Raw genomic sequence first — 15,600 nt, forward strand, 5'->3', positions numbered from 1 at the left:
TACAGTAGTAGTAATATCAGAATAAGCTATGTCGGGGATACAGTATTTAAATACACAGTGTGAAACGGGAAGTGACCAGTGATTCAATGTCTCTACAACATGGGACAGCAGTGTTGGTTGTGAGTGTGAGTGTGTGATAGCTTGTGATGGATATTGATGGCTGTCTGATTGCCTGGTAATTGAATCTGTTTTTTAGTCTCTCGGTCTTGGCTTTGATGGATCTGTATTGTCTCCGTCTGTCGGGCGTCAGCCAAGTGAACAGTCTGTGGCTCGGGGGACTGAGGTCCTAGATGATCTTCTTGGCCTTCCCTTGACACCGAGTGCAATAGATGCCCCGGAGGGAAGGCAGCATGACCCGGTGATGCATTGGGCTTGAGGGTGGAGCAGTTGCCGCACCAGGTGATGATGCAGCCCTACTGAATGCTCTCAATGGTGCATCTGTAGAAGTTTGTGAGGGTCTTAGGGGACATACCACATTTCTTCAGCCGTCAGAGGTTGTAGAGGCGCTGTTGTGGCGAGACCATTTCAGGTCCTCAGTGATGTGCATGCAGAGGAACTTGAAGCTTTTGACCCTATTCACTGCGGCCTGTCGATGAGGATGGGGACATGCTCCCTCTTCTGTCTCCTGTAGTTCACAATAAGCTACTTAGTTTTGTTGAGAGAGAGGTTGTTGTCTTGGCACCACTGTGTCGTTGTTGCTGGTGATCAGGCCTACCACTGTTGTGTTGTCAGTAAACTTATTGATTCAGTTGGAGTTGTGCATGGCCACACAGTCATGGGTAAACAGGGAACACAGGAGAGGGCTGAGCACACACTCCATGGGGGCCCCTGTGTTGAGAATCAGCATGGTGGAGGTGTTGTTGCCTACCCTCACCACCTGGGGCCAGCCCGTCATGAAATCTAGGATCCAGTTGCTCAGGGAGGAGTTTAGCCCCAAGGCCCTGAGCTTAGTGACAAGCTTAGAGGACACTATGGTTTCAGAAGCTGAGCTGTAGTCAATGAACAGCATTCTCACATAGGTAATCCTCTTGTCCAGGTGGGATAGAGTGGTGTGCAGTGCAAGGGGAATTGCACTGTCCATGGATCTGTTGGGGCGGTATGCACATTATAGTGGGTCAACGGTGTTGGGTATGGTGGAGAAGTGAGTGCTACAGGGTGATAGTCATTTAGTTCAGTTACCTTGGCTTGCTTGGGTAGAGGAACAATGTTCGCCATTTTTAAGCAAGTGGGGATGATGGACTGGGATAGTCGAGATTGAAAATGTCCATAAACACTCCAGCCAGCTGGTCTGCCCATGCTCTGAGGACACAGCTTGGGATGTCATTCGGGCCGGCAGTGTTGCGAGGGTTAACACGCTTGAAGGTCCTACTCATGTTGGCTACAGAGATCGGGAGCCTGCAGTCCTCGTGAGCAGTGGGAACCCATGACAATGGCTCTGTGTGGTTTATTCTGTTTATACTCGTCCGTGTTTCCAGTCACTTTACTGTTGTTAAATGCAATGGTTTGCGCTTTAAGTTTTTCACGAATGCTGCCATGTATGCAGGTTTGGGTACGTTCTAATCGTCACTGTAGGAACAACATCCTTTATGCACTATGCACCCAGAGACAGAGTTAGTGTAGTCGTCAACGCTATTCCCAGAGGAGGCCCGGAACATATCCCAGTCCGCATGAGCAAAACAGACCGTACATTAGCTAGTAATTTACTAGGGCGTGGAGGTTGGTTTGCCCTTCTCCTTAATTGGACTAGAACTCCAGCTCTCCTTCCCCTCCTCTGGCGGGGTCTTTTTGGAAAAAAGGCTTCCGTGATGAAGATAACTGCTTTGGGTAGTCTAGACAGAGGATTCCACACCGGAAAGTCGAATTTGTGGTGAATAATCTCCGATCTGATGTCCAGAAGTGTTTGTCGGTCATAGGAAATAATACTAGAACCTTTCTGATCAAATCAAGTACAAAATAACACACAACAAAAAAAAGACTACAAAATTGTCTGGGAGCTTGCAAAAGGGTGACCATTGTAGGCGCCATCTTGTTGTTATACCCTGCCAGGCTTAACTGTCTCCAGCCCAGTCAGAGATACAGGTGTTATTTCCTATATTTAAATTCCTATAGAGCTTAACACTTACTGCCACATCAGTTTTGCATGATAATTCACCTTCAAGCCAGGAAGCTGTCTGATTTCATTACTATTCCTAACTTTGTTTACCATAAGGTCTCCATACACCTGCTGGTAATCATTCTGCCTATGGTTAGGATCTGTGAAGCTTGAAATCAGGGTTTTTTGGACCCAACCAACATCTCAGCGAAGAGGTGACAAGGGGCATTGGACAGACTTAAGTGTGCACTTGTCTCTACAGTACATCCTCAATCCGACAGCTGAAATGGTGCAGCTTCTGCTTGAGCAGCCCAGGGAAGCTTCATCCGGCATCCTGTATTATGTAACGGGAAGAGAGAGGGAGAAAAAGGGGGAGAGAAAGAAACATAGAGAGACATATCTATATGAGACAGAGAGAGACATAGAGAGAGAGAGAGAGAGAGAGACATAGAGATATATATATATATATATATATAGAAAGAGAGAAAGTAATACAGAGAGATGATTAGATGATTTACTCTGAGCTTCCTGCAAACAGCTCTATTTGAGTATTCGCTAGTTTCCACCACATACAGAAGCTTTTGGCTCTGTGGTCTAAGACACCAGGAGAGGGTCTGCATCTCAAATCCAGATGAACGTATCTCCACCATCCACATGTATATCCTCAACATCTTTTTCACACTCTATTCTTGCTGCCTTTTTTCACTCACATTAGCACATTAGTTTTAACAGTGTAGTTACCTAGGATACGAAGGGCGTCACAGGCCAATGTATTTTGGTGCTCTCGGTCATCACATCATACCATGGCTCTGTCTTATCACCATAGGGACTTACTGGGCCACCAGGAACTATGGGTCCACTGGGAGAGATGGGAGTCAAGGTGAGTTACACTATTCTACGTGACGTAGTGTCCCATTCTCGTGGTGTAATGTGTTTAGTTCAGGCTCCAGTGACCAATGCCTTGCCCCCTAATTTGATTATGAATGGTAATTGTTCTCTGACAGGGTCCAACTGGAAAGGTTGGGGAGTGGGGACTACCAGGCGAATCAGGAGAGAAGGTAAGATTATACTCTTTAATACTCAACAAGGTACTCACTGTTTGGACACCAGGACGAGTAGCTACCTTGGCAACAGCTAATGGGGCATATTCACATTTCCAGTAATCACATTTCCAGTAATCGATACAGTCTATTTATGTTGCACACAGTGTATTGAAATGGAAAGCGTCAATTTGTTCATTTTGTTATTGACCTTTGTGACAGGGTGCCCTCGGACCAGCAGGAAACCTCGGAGAGCAGGGCCTCATCGGACAGAGGGTGAGTACCCCAGAGCACACTTCTCCTACCAATGTTTGGGATTCTTGTAAAAAATCTAATCGAATCAAATGTTATTGGTAACATACACATATTTAGTAGATGTTATTGCGGGTGTAACAAAATGCATGTGTTCCTTGCTCCAACAGTGCAGTAATATCTAACAATACACACAAATCTAAAATATTGGAATTAAGAAATACATAAATATTAGGACGAGCAATGTCGGAGTGGCATTAACCAAAAATGCCATAGAATACAGCATATACAGTACTATTAAAGTGACCAGTGTTCCATAGGTAGTTTAGCCTTATTAACTGGTACTTTAACCCCCTCTCCTTCAGGGTGAGATGGGGATCGATGGGGATGCCGGACAGAGTGGTCCTGATGGACTCAAGGTAAGAGATGAATAACACTAAGGCAATAGTCATTGTGATGAATCCTAACTTGCGTTGAAAGTCTAAGATCAGAGTTGACAGTCATTGTCTCATTGACATCAATAGACGATTTTCCAGTTAGAGTTATATGTACATATCTCCAGTTAGGGTATGGCTGTTTATCCCCCGAAGGTCGATGTCCACGCCCCCATCAGTTTAAGCTAGAGATATGTTTTTTATTGTTGCATTGGATGCGTCTCAATCCACCGCATCCTCCCATGTCGCACTTCCGCATCTGCGAGGAAAGGTAACAGAGCTAGAGCGGTGCTTGTCAGACCATGAGACGTCTCACAAAATGGTCTGTAGCGTCCGAACAGTTTGGGCTACCCACTAATCTGACCCGTCTGTGGAAAGGTGAGACTCTCACGAACACGTACGTGCCGGTTTTGCTCTAGGACACCAACAGGCCTCACAAGACTCGTCGGAAGGTCCACCGGTATCAGTTGAAAAAAATGAAGGGAAGGACAGTACATACTGTTTGGAGACTCTTTCGTGCCAAAAAATAAGGGGTTAAATACATGTGAAAAAACAAATATACAAATGTTTCCTGATCTTTCTTATCTCCCTCAGATATAGAACAGACACTTCAGAACATACTATTTACTGTTCTATGTAGTGAATCTGTTTTTCAATGCATTTGTATGGGCTAATAGCAGTAAGGCCAAAAATGATCTTTCATCAAATAATTATTTGTTATATCTAAATCAAATAGCAAAATGATCCTTGTTATGACCTTCTTAAAACAATTCCATATAGCTTAGACAGGGCTCAGACTCTTATGGGTTCATAGCCAGTTCTTAGTAGAAGATAAGAGCGTGTTTTAGGATAACTGTCACTGTTTTGAACAGCCATTCACAAGAGAATGTGATTCTCTCGTCATCAGATGTGATCTAAGCCATGTTCATATGGAGTTAATGAACTGTACTACACTGTTAAACTGTAATTCTTTTTAGTCAGACTCAAGTGTTGCATTGTGTAAGATGCTGGCCGTCGTTGAGTTGGAGCTGAATTCTGTTGACGCTGAGTGAAAATAAACAGGGAGCAGGCAGCAGGCCTATTTTGAGCTCTTCCTTCTGGCAGGAGTTGTTATGGAAATACATTGCCGTTCACAAGGGACCCTACCCTTCTCCACTTCGGCCTTCAAAGACCTTATCTGAATATTTTCTACTACCGCCAACATCTGCACCCATGAAATGTGTGATCAGGTATAATTGTCTTCTTGGTTCTCTGCTCAGGGCGAGAAGGGGGACATGGGACCGGAGGGGGGTACAGGAGAGAGGGGTGACACCGGACTGAAAGGAAAAGAAGGGTCTCCAGGACCTCCTGGCTTAGTGGGAGTGTGGGTGAGTGTCCAAACTCAACCTAACATATTTACATTTCCTGTATTTGACTCTCAGGTTCTCATGAATCAGATTGCTGAGTTTCTCACTTCACTTGCTGTTGTTTTAGATTAAATGTTACTCTGCATCATGTACGCTACAACATGTCAAGGCAAAAAGGATACCAACACACTTTTGTCTCCTGCAAACTGTCTTTAATGAGAATACTGTGGATGACCATTTTGACCATTGCCTTGTCTTCATCATAGAGGTTTATTGCTGTTAAAATAAACAGCTGTTGACTTCTGACACCAGTAACTGTCTTCCAGGGTCAGGAGGGCAAACCTGGCAAGTTTGGTGAAAGAGGAAAACCAGGAGAGAAGGTATGTATTACATGTCAGCTCAGTTCCTCATGAAGTACGCCTCCTTACACCTGTCACTCTCATTCATTTTATTCACTGAAACCTGTTAGTTGTTTCACCGTACCTTTCTTGGTTTTTAAAGATAGTTGGATGTCTCCTTATCTGTTATTGTATTCAACAAACATTCGGCATCAATGGCCTCTAGAGCCACTGTGTTGAAAGTGGACATTCAAAATGGAGAGTTGACACTGTAAAACTATCCACACACGAGTTGCCAGTCACTGAAAGTCAACCTTGCTATTTTTGCATGCCTGCTCTATTGCGACCCTTCTCTAGGGCAGCAAAGGTCACATGGGTCACCTGGGAGAGACTGGGGCAATTGGTGAACAAGGAGAAGCAGGATTTCTTGGGCCGAAGGGGTCGAGAGGAACCATTGGACCAGTGGTAAGGAAGGCTCTGTGGATTTGTTCCTAGCTTTTCGTCTGATATGTTGGTTTCCTAATGTGCTAGGTCGTAAAGACTGAACATCTGACATTTACAGGGTGCACCAGGGAGAATGGGCCAGCAAGGTGAAACAGGAATCACAGGATACGAGGTAAAATGTACCCTTTACCACATACAATATCCTTCACTCAATATCAACTCAATATGATTCTATATCAATTAAATATAGACAGATGATTGATCGAGGAAGAGTTATGAAGCATTGCCACCTAGGACATTATCATTGGGCTCCCAAGTGGCGCAGTGGTCTAAGGCACTGCATCTCAGCTAGAGGCGTCACTATAGACAACCTGGTTCAAATCTAGACTGTATCACAACCGGCTGTGATTGGGAGTCCAATAGGGCGGCACACATTTGGCTCAGCATGGTCTGTGTTTGGCCGGTGTAGGCCGTCATTGTAAATAATAATTTGTTCTAAACTGACTTGCCTAGTTAAATAAATAAATCTAAAATGTACTGTATCCAAATTGCTGCCTTCAGTGAGTATAGTTTACCTAATGACACATACCATTGAATGCCTCCTAGAAGGTAGCTATTGTTGTTGCCCTGTGTGATGAATAACACGGTCTCTATTGTCCTCCTCCGTGATTGTAGGGCCACACAGGACGGCAAGGCCCACTGGGACCTCCTGGACCAAAAGGTGAAAAGGTACACTTCCCACAGTCCTGTCTGTGTCTAATAGCTCTCTCTTTGTGGTTGTCTTGACATGTGTGTCTAGACTTATGGTCTGTGGAGGATTAGTGGTGACAGCACTAGCACTGTCCATCTCTCTCTCTGTCCTATAGTCAATCCATGTAATATAGAAAACTAATGTTAATGTGTGCGATTTAGCAGACACTTTTATCCAAAACGACTAACAGTCATGTTTGCATACATACTGTATGTCCCACATATCCCATTATCACATGTTGGTAGAGCTAGGAGTTTCTCCTGAACACATGCCCTGACCAGGATAAACTCTGGGCCCTAGAGATAGGCAATTACTGGGCACTAGAGATAGGCCATTGCTATCAGTAAAAAGTCCTAGCCATATCACATGGTTTCCAGCCGTTGAGAGTGACTGAATTCCACGGCTATTTCAGTCTGATTATCCCACAAGAAGCGATTAAATATAATTGATCAATGGTATGCACAATGGCACTTCTCATTAACTCTGGAGAAATGTTATCAAATGTAGGTCATTGGCCACAAACTGCTTTCAACTGCTATTGGAATAGTCCTTGTCATCATTATTCAGATCAATCATGGTTCAGTTTGATAAATAGGACTTCGATATGAAGTACTTTTTTCTGTTTGCTGGTAAACTCGGCATGTTGACCATACTTACTTTCTAATGAGATCAATATTGTGCCACTACTCATAAATTGTTTCGTTTTGGATCCCTGTTCCACTGTTTCCTCCTGTGTTTAGCTGATCCTCATGCACTATGAAATACTACAAGCATTCCACATCATTCACCGGCCCCTGTAAAGTCCCTGGAACATTTAATGCAATCGAGGTCCCCTTTTTATTGAAAGCAACCTATTACATCACCAACAAAAACTATAATTGCTTGGAATATTCCATTGTACTGGAAGGAATATCATGAATTTAACTTTATTAAAATGTTTAATTTAAAAAAAAATCTGTTTTCCCTGTATGTTTTCCAGGGTGAACAGGGGGAGGACAGTAAGGTGGAAGGCCCTCCCGGTCCACAAGGTGACAGAGTGAGTTCATGTAGCCCTCCGCCTGCTGTGTACTTTGGTGTTTCTTTGCTAAAATAGCTAGGGATCTATATGCTTCATTCTGTTTGGTTCCCATCTGAAACCAGGGTCCTACCGGAGACAGGGGAGACAGAGGAGAATCAGGGGACCCAGGATACCTAGTAAGTGGGACGTCGATTGTATTGTATACGTTAATGTTGTCTCATTTGGAATATATACTTTATACATGGAAACGGCTAACATTAACAAATGTCTATTTCCCAGGGCCAGCCAGGGGTAGACGGATCGAGAGGCAAAGCAGGAGCAACTGGACTACCTGTGAGTAAAATGTTCTGTTTGTGACATGATAAAATGTGTTCTCTCACACTGAATCAAATCAAATCAAATGTGAGACAGTGTCCACATTAGAATATCTACCTATTAAAAAAGGTCAAACTTGTCGTTTGTTTGATTGTTTCATCTGTCATTCGTTTGTTCTTTTTTTAATATTGTAGGGACATCCTGGACCAATGGGAATACAGGGTCTGAAAGGATCCAAAGGAGATCAAGTAAGGACAAAATACCTCAACAACAACCAAACTGGTGTATCCAGTTTTACCTCACAACACCTGTTTCAACCACTTTGGTACCCCTTTAATTCGATTTGAATGTATTTGGGGCTCTTTTGCTATGTGGTGATGTCATGTTGGAGCTGATGGTCTGTACCTCTCTGATCTACTCCAGGGTCAGAAAGGCAAACGGGGCAAACAAGGCGAGTCTGGGACCAAAGGACCACCGGTGAGTGAGATCTTTATCTTTTCATTTTAATACTGCATGTCATTGATTGGTTGATTGATTGACTGTGCTAGAATGAATCTCATATGTAGCATTAATCTCTATCTTTTCCAGGGTCCTGAGGGTCCTCCTGGCCCAAAGGGAGTGGTGGGAAGAGAGGGCCTTGAGGGCCAACCTGGAATGGACGGGCCTCCTGGGAAAGATGGTGACAAAGGAATGAAGGTGAGGAAGGACAGACACCATAACTGTGCATTCTTTTCATTGACTGAAATAAGCAGAGTCTTTTGCTACTGTATGATTGGTCTTCTCTGTTAAGCCTCAACCATCCTCAATTGTTTGTGTCCACTCCTTAGGGGGAGCAAGGAGACGACGGAGAGTTTGGTATCATTGGCAAAGCTGGTAACAGTGGTAAAATGGGTGTGCCAGGGCTTCCAGGCGATCAGGGCTCCTTCGGACACAAGGTGAGAGAGAAGAGAGAACATGCTCCAATGAACTGTGACCACCATGGTCATCCTATTATATGTTGTACAAGGTGGATGAACTGTGACCACCATGGTCATCCTATTATATGTTGTACAAGGTGGATGAACTGTGACCACCATGGTCATCCTATTATATGTTGTACAAGGTGGATGAACTGTGACCACCATGGTTATCCTACTATATGTTGTACAAGGTCTGAAGGACGAGAAATAAGCACCTGAGCTATTGCTCCATCATAACTTCCCACTCGAGTGTTGAAAGAAATCAACCTTCTCCACACGGTACTGGTCCTGAGTGGTTGTCTGTCCTTGTGTGTGTGTGTCACAGGGTGAGAGGGGTCTCCCCGGCCAAACTGGATATTCAGGGAAAAGAGGCCACATTGGTGGAATGGGAATTCCAGGAAAACAGGGTGACCAGGGGAACACAGGACAGCCCGTGAGTAACATAGCAACATTGCTGAGTCTGTTTGATTGGTCATCATGACTAGGACATGATAATGATGATGAGGAGGTGAGGACGATGAAGATGGTTCCATTTCTCTCCCCAGGGTGACACAGGTGAAACAGGGTACCCAGGGGTTCTCGGAATGTTCGGACCAAAGGTACGCTAGACTTCCCCACCCCATTTTCATCTCACACCTGAGTCACATGATCAAATAACACAGGGCTTTAAACGTGGACTATCAAGAATGAAGTTCTAAGCCGCAAAAAATATGGTTCTAATAAAACACCGGCAAAAAAGCAGAACCCATTTTCAGCGGGAAATCAGGGATCTGCTGGAGATTAATAGGAAAGCTTTAAAGGAATTTAAAGCCTCAAACGATTTGGTAGCGTTTATTGTCTTTGCTCTGAAAGGGATAAATCGAATTAAAGACTGCTGCATTGGGGCAGAAAATCTATCACAGTCCACAAGAAGTTTACTCCACCCACGTGTAATGTCACTTAACACGCCATAACTTCAGTTACTTTATTACTCTCTAGTGATGTTGCTCTGCAGGTGTTGGACAGCTAAGAAAACCGATAAGTTACAGGCTTTACTGAACATTTTTCCTAGAGTGTTCCATTTTGACTGTATACACACATCACACAGAGGAATGTTAGGCTGCTGGGCCTTGGCGTTATGCAGAAGTTGAGATAGACTATCTGACTTGGCAAATTAGATGTCAGATGCACTGTAGGCTTACTGACTCATCATCAAGACCTATCAAATAATAATTTCCAGTGAAAGAGCTGTTAACTGAAGAAACTTGCAGTGTTGTGTCTCTTGCTGACTGTGTTGCTTACTGTGCATATTACATACAGGCCCCATATGGTGCAACCTTGCACTCAGTTGGCCTAAGCTTCTATATGAAGTGATACTTGCCTTATTAACACATTGTATCTTATCAACACATATGTTTTATCTTCATAGGGACCTCCAGGAGATCTGGGCCCAGCCGGCATTCAGGGACCAAAAGGGCCACATGGCTTGATGGTAAAAGGAGATTCGAAAAATTGTTATTACGTAATTCTCTATGTTTTTCCTGGTCAGGTAACATGGCCTATTTATAGGTTGGAACTTGGGTCAATAGTTCATCCTAGGCTGAAGAACTGGGCATATTAATATATAATACATAAAGTATATGCCATAAATCAGACGCTTTTATCCATACATTTTCCGTACGGGTAGTCCTGGGAAATAAAACCCACTATGGTGTTGCAAACACCCTGCTCAACTACCTAAGCAAAAGAGGGCCACCATATTAACAACATATGCCTTGTTAATTCAGATAGCGGCTGCCCTCACTAACAATATTTATCTTTCTCTCTCTCTCTCTCTCTCTCTCTCTCTCTCTCTCTCTCTCTCTCTCTCTCTCTCTCTCTCTCTCTCCAGGGTAATGTTGGTGCCGCAGGCCCAGTCGGTATCATCGGCCCCAGTGGTAATACAGTATGTACATCATCATATCTCATACCCCTTATCTGCCAAAGAACATGTTATCACTCAGTTTCTTTGGGGGGGCGATGGAGTAACTTCCCCTCTCTCTCTCTCAGGGTCCCCAAGGTGACAAAGGAAGTCGAGGGGATACGGTGCGTGTCCTTATTTTTATGAATCATATCCCTTATTCCATGCCTGGGTTCAAATGCCTGGGTATCTGAAATTTCTGCCTGGAATTTCAGATGGGTGGGGTTTAGAGTTGTGGCACTATTCTATTGGTCCATTAAGACAGGAAATGAATCACACAAAGTATTTGAAATGATTTCAAATAGTATTTTAACCCAGCTCTGCCTTACACCGAGGCTGAGAGTGATCACAGGACAGGATAGGGTGCTTAGTATGGAGAGCACACTACTTATCACAGGACAGGATAGGGTGCTTAGTATGGAGAACACACTACTTATCACAGGACAGGATAGGGTGCTTAGTAAGGAGAGCACACTACTTATCACAGGACAGGATAGGGTGCTTAGTATGGAGACCACACTACTTATCACAGGACATGATAGGGTGCTTAGTATGGAAAGCACACTACTTACCACAGGACAGGATAGGGTGCTTAGTATGTAGAGCACACTACTTATCACAGGACAGGATATGGTGCTTAGTATGGAGAGCACACTACTTATCACAGGACAGGATAGGGTGCTTAGTATGTAGAGCACACTACTTATCACAGGACAGGATAGGGTGCTTAGTATGTAGAGCACACTACTTATCACAGGACAGGATAGGGTGCTTAGTATGTAGAGCACACTACTTATCACAGGACAGGATAGGGTGCTTAGTATGGAGAGCACACTACTTATCACAGGACAGGATAGGGTGCTTAGTATGTAGAGCACACTACTTATCACAGGACAGGATAGGGTGCTTAGTATGGAGAGCACACTACTTATCACAGGACAGGATAGGGTGCTTAGTATGGAGAGCACACTACTTATCACAGGACAGGATAGGGTGCTTAGTATGTAGAGCACACTACTTATCACAGGACAGGATAGGGTGCTTAGTATGTAGAGCACACTACTTATCACAGGACAGGATAGGGTGCTTAGTATGTAGAGCACACTACTTATCACAGGACAGGATAGGGGGTGCTTAGGTATGTAGAGCACACTACTTATCACAGGACAGGATAGGGTGCTTAGTATGTAGAGCACACTACTTATCACAGGACAGGATAGGGTGCTTAGTATGTAGAGCACACTACTTATCACAGGACAGGATAGGGTGCTTAGTATGTAGAGCACACTACTTATCACAGGACAGGATAGGGTGCTTAGTATGTAGAGCACACTACTTATCACAGGACAGGATAGGGTGCTTTGTATGTAGAGCACACTACTTATCACAGGACAGGATAGGGTGCTTAGTATGTAGAGCACACTACTTATCACAGGACAGGATAGGGTGCTTAGTATGGAGAGCACACTACTTATCACAGGACAGGATAGGGTGCTTAGTATGGAGAGCAAACTACTTATCACAGGACAGGATAGGGTGCTTAGTATGTAGAGCACACTACTTATCACAGGACAGGATAGGGTGCTTAGTATGTAGAGCACACTACTTATCACAGGACAGGATAGGGTGCTTAGTATGTAGAGCACACTACGTATCACAGGACAGGATAGGGTGCTTAGTATGGAGAGCACACTACTTATCACAGGACAGGATAGGGTGCTTAGTATGGAGAGCAAACTACTTATCACAGGACAGGACAGGGTGCTTAGTATGTAGAGCACACTACTTATCACAGGACAGGATAGGGTGCTTAGTATGTAGAGCACACTACTTATCACAGGACAGGATAGGGTGCTTAGTATGTAGAGCACACTACTTATCACAGGACAGGATAGGGTGCTTAGTATGTAGAGCACACTACTTATCACAGGACAGGATAGGGTGCTTAGTATGTAGAGCACACTACTTATCACAGGACAGAATAGGGTGCTTAGTATGTAGAGCACACTACTTATCACAGGACAGGATAGGGTGCTTAGTATGTAGAGCACACTACTTATCACAGGACAGGATAGGGTGCTTAGTATGTAGAGCACACTACTTATCACAGGACAGAATAGGGTGCTTAGTATGTAGAGCACACTACTTATCACAGGACAGGATAGGGTGCTTAGTATGTAGAACACTACTTATCACAGGACAGAATAGGGTGCTTAGTATGTAGAGCACACTACTTATCACAGGACAGGATAGGGTGCTTAGTATGTAGAGCACACTACTTAGAAGAGAATCAGCCTCAACCCCTAAAGCACTTTTCATTTCCCTCAGGGCTTCTGTTTGTTGTTCCACTCACCATGACAACTAGGAATAAGTTGAGACAGAAAGGCTACTTACTGCTTGCCGCTGCTTTACCGTCTGTTGGCAGAGGAGTTTAGATGAAGAGGATCTTGATATTGAGAGGTCAAACTGCAGCATTATGGTCTAGGGGGGTGTATTAATCCAATAGTGTTATTGCTTTTTTACAAACAGGGGGTACAAGGACCAAGGGGCCCTCCTGGTCCTCGTGGACCACCTGGACCCCCAGTAAGTATTTTCTGTTATTTATGTAAAGACTTTGCAATCGTGGTATCACTCGTTTTTCAGATTTTTTTTATATGCTGCACTATGACTGGACCATGCATTAAGCCCCCCTTCTATTTCCATTGTCTTATAGGGTCTCCCTGGTTCTATTCCATTTGTAAGTCTCCTCTATTTACAATTGGACTTTCTCAGAAGCAATGGAGAGGAGTAAGGAGTGAATGTGGGAGAATGCTTCAGAGTTCATACTTTTGTCTTTTCGTCTTCTCTTCTAGAGAAGGGAGGCTATCGGTGCTGCTTTTCAGCTCATTATTGATTCCCATGCTGCGCTGAGGTCAGAGGTGAGTCACTGTGAGAAGCATCATTGGTTCCTTGGCAAATAAGCAATGTACCCAGTACAATACAGAGAGAACTTGTATGTCCGTACTGTATGTATGACCAACTCTTACACAAATATTCCATTAGCATTAATGCATGAAAAAAGTACGGTTACCCTCATGCTTCTCAAGCCAGGATTTAGTCATTTATCACTCTCCAATGGCGGCTGGCTGTTTGTGAAGATTTGGTGCTCAGTGTGTGACCGTTTGTCTCTATCATTTCTAGAGTTACCACGACATGGACCTGCCCATGTTGGACCACCAGGGTACAGAGATATTCAAGACCCTCCACTACCTCAGCACCTTGATCCAGAGCCTGAAGAACCCACTAGGAACCCACGACAACCCTGCGCGCATCTGCAGAGACCTCAAAGACTGTGAACAGAGGATGAATGATGGTGAGGAAGGCACAAACGCTGTCTGAGATACAGGACACTGTAGCCTGAGATTCACATTTTGGGTTCAATCCTTCCGTTACAGTATATTTGGTCCAATAGTTTTTCTAGACCATGTGGACCTGATTAGTTATACGCTATAACTAAGCAATACATTGTAATCTATAGTGATAATTATATACACCTGACCAGTGATATCCCTTCCTAAAGCATTACATACTTGTCCACTTTGCTAAAAGTACACTACTGTATCAAGACTCCTTTTTCACTCAGTTTGTTCTCCTCTCCTAAGGAACTTACTGGATCGACCCAAACCTCGGCTGCTCTGCTGACTCCATCGAGGTGACGTGTAACTTCAGCAGCGGTGGCCAGACCTGTCTGAAACCCATCACAGTATCCAAGGTCAGCATCAACTTCCACTACTACTCAGCCATTTACAGTCAAAACAAGCCACAATCCAGTCAAAACAACTGATAATCGGAAGCCAATATTTTAGTCAGGTTTTCAGAGAAATTCGTAGTTTATTTGAGGTTTAAAAAGGCTTTTGAAGTTTGCAATTTACACTTTGAAATTTCAGACTTTATTTTCCCTTACGAAATATGTATCAACCCCTACAAAAATGCCCATTAATTAGGATCCACATAATAATTCACATTTCCTGTTGCTGCAGGATTATTTTCCTGCTGTAGCAAACTGGCTCAAATGAAGAACCTACATCTGTATGTTTCCACACACAACCGTCGTACTGTACTACAGAACAGCATTCTTACTATTTAGCTCATTTGAATTTACTGTCTTTTGTTTCTTTTGACACATCCTACATTTTTACTTCAGACAGGTTTTGTATCTGGAATCCAGAACCAAATCTTGCATGTCCACTGGTCTTGTCTGACACAATAGATTAGGGATTAAATTGTAACTGTAGTTGATGTGTGTCCGTCTGCAGCTGGAGATGGGGGTGGGTCGTATCCAGATGAACTTCCTCCATCTACTGAGCTCTGAGGCAGTGCAGCACATCACCATCCACTGCCTGAACGTTCCCGTGTGGGCCAACAGCTCCTCCCTGGAGCCCTCCCCCACCGCGGTGCGCTTCAAGGCCTGGAGCGGAGGAGACATGATCCAGGCTGGAGGGCTCCTGGAGCCCCACGTAGTGAAGGACGAATGCTGGGTATGTCAACCTCCAGCCTGGATCATGTGTCAGGCTGCTCTCCTACTGAACATACAATAGTGGATGAAATAGTGCATGACACTTTACATGTTGTTACATAGGCTACCATGTATTTAAGGCTACCATGTATTTAAGGCTACCATGTATTTAAGGCT

The 15,600-nt window shown here is 44.0% G+C and overlaps 2 protein-coding genes across 5 annotated transcripts in view; both read left to right on the plus strand.

Moving 5' to 3' along the window:
• LOC118357967 (collagen alpha-1(XXVII) chain B-like) overlaps positions 1-15,600 on the plus strand; it is a 119,623-nt gene that overhangs the window by 101,975 nt on the left and 2,048 nt on the right. For both annotated transcript variants that reach the window (XM_052479147.1, XM_052479148.1), the window contains 27 exons: positions 2,919-2,972; positions 3,097-3,150; positions 3,355-3,408; positions 3,750-3,803; positions 5,078-5,185; positions 5,491-5,544; positions 5,860-5,967; positions 6,065-6,118; positions 6,622-6,675; positions 7,677-7,733; positions 7,838-7,891; positions 7,995-8,048; positions 8,225-8,278; positions 8,454-8,507; positions 8,619-8,726; positions 8,858-8,965; positions 9,315-9,422; positions 9,535-9,588; positions 10,398-10,460; positions 10,860-10,913; positions 11,018-11,053; positions 13,458-13,511; positions 13,642-13,665; positions 13,781-13,846; positions 14,109-14,280; positions 14,570-14,679; positions 15,224-15,445. In XM_052479147.1, coding sequence (XP_052335107.1) covers positions 2,919-2,972; positions 3,097-3,150; positions 3,355-3,408; positions 3,750-3,803; positions 5,078-5,185; positions 5,491-5,544; positions 5,860-5,967; positions 6,065-6,118; positions 6,622-6,675; positions 7,677-7,733; positions 7,838-7,891; positions 7,995-8,048; positions 8,225-8,278; positions 8,454-8,507; positions 8,619-8,726; positions 8,858-8,965; positions 9,315-9,422; positions 9,535-9,588; positions 10,398-10,460; positions 10,860-10,913; positions 11,018-11,053; positions 13,458-13,511; positions 13,642-13,665; positions 13,781-13,846; positions 14,109-14,280; positions 14,570-14,679; positions 15,224-15,445 — 2,046 coding nt within the window. The remainder of the gene's footprint in view (positions 1-2,918; positions 2,973-3,096; positions 3,151-3,354; positions 3,409-3,749; positions 3,804-5,077; positions 5,186-5,490; positions 5,545-5,859; positions 5,968-6,064; positions 6,119-6,621; positions 6,676-7,676; positions 7,734-7,837; positions 7,892-7,994; positions 8,049-8,224; positions 8,279-8,453; positions 8,508-8,618; positions 8,727-8,857; positions 8,966-9,314; positions 9,423-9,534; positions 9,589-10,397; positions 10,461-10,859; positions 10,914-11,017; positions 11,054-13,457; positions 13,512-13,641; positions 13,666-13,780; positions 13,847-14,108; positions 14,281-14,569; positions 14,680-15,223; positions 15,446-15,600) is intronic.
• Positions 11,062-13,444, plus strand: LOC127911735 (TAL effector protein PthXo1-like). Of its 3 annotated transcripts, none has more exons than XM_052479150.1 (2): positions 11,062-12,018; positions 12,067-13,444. In XM_052479150.1, the coding sequence occupies exons 1-2, from the start codon at positions 11,464-11,466 to the stop codon at positions 13,150-13,152; spliced, it is 1,641 nt and encodes a 546-aa protein (XP_052335110.1). In that variant the 5' UTR covers positions 11,062-11,463; the 3' UTR covers positions 13,153-13,444. The 3 variants fall into 3 exon arrangements, with proteins under 3 accessions (XP_052335110.1, XP_052335111.1, XP_052335112.1); XM_052479151.1 differs by having other exon boundaries at positions 11,062-11,793; XM_052479152.1 differs by having other exon boundaries at positions 11,062-11,703.

Source organism: Oncorhynchus keta, chromosome 25 (assembly GCF_023373465.1).
Source record: "Oncorhynchus keta strain PuntledgeMale-10-30-2019 chromosome 25, Oket_V2, whole genome shotgun sequence".
Taxonomy (NCBI): domain Eukaryota; kingdom Metazoa; phylum Chordata; class Actinopteri; order Salmoniformes; family Salmonidae; genus Oncorhynchus; species Oncorhynchus keta.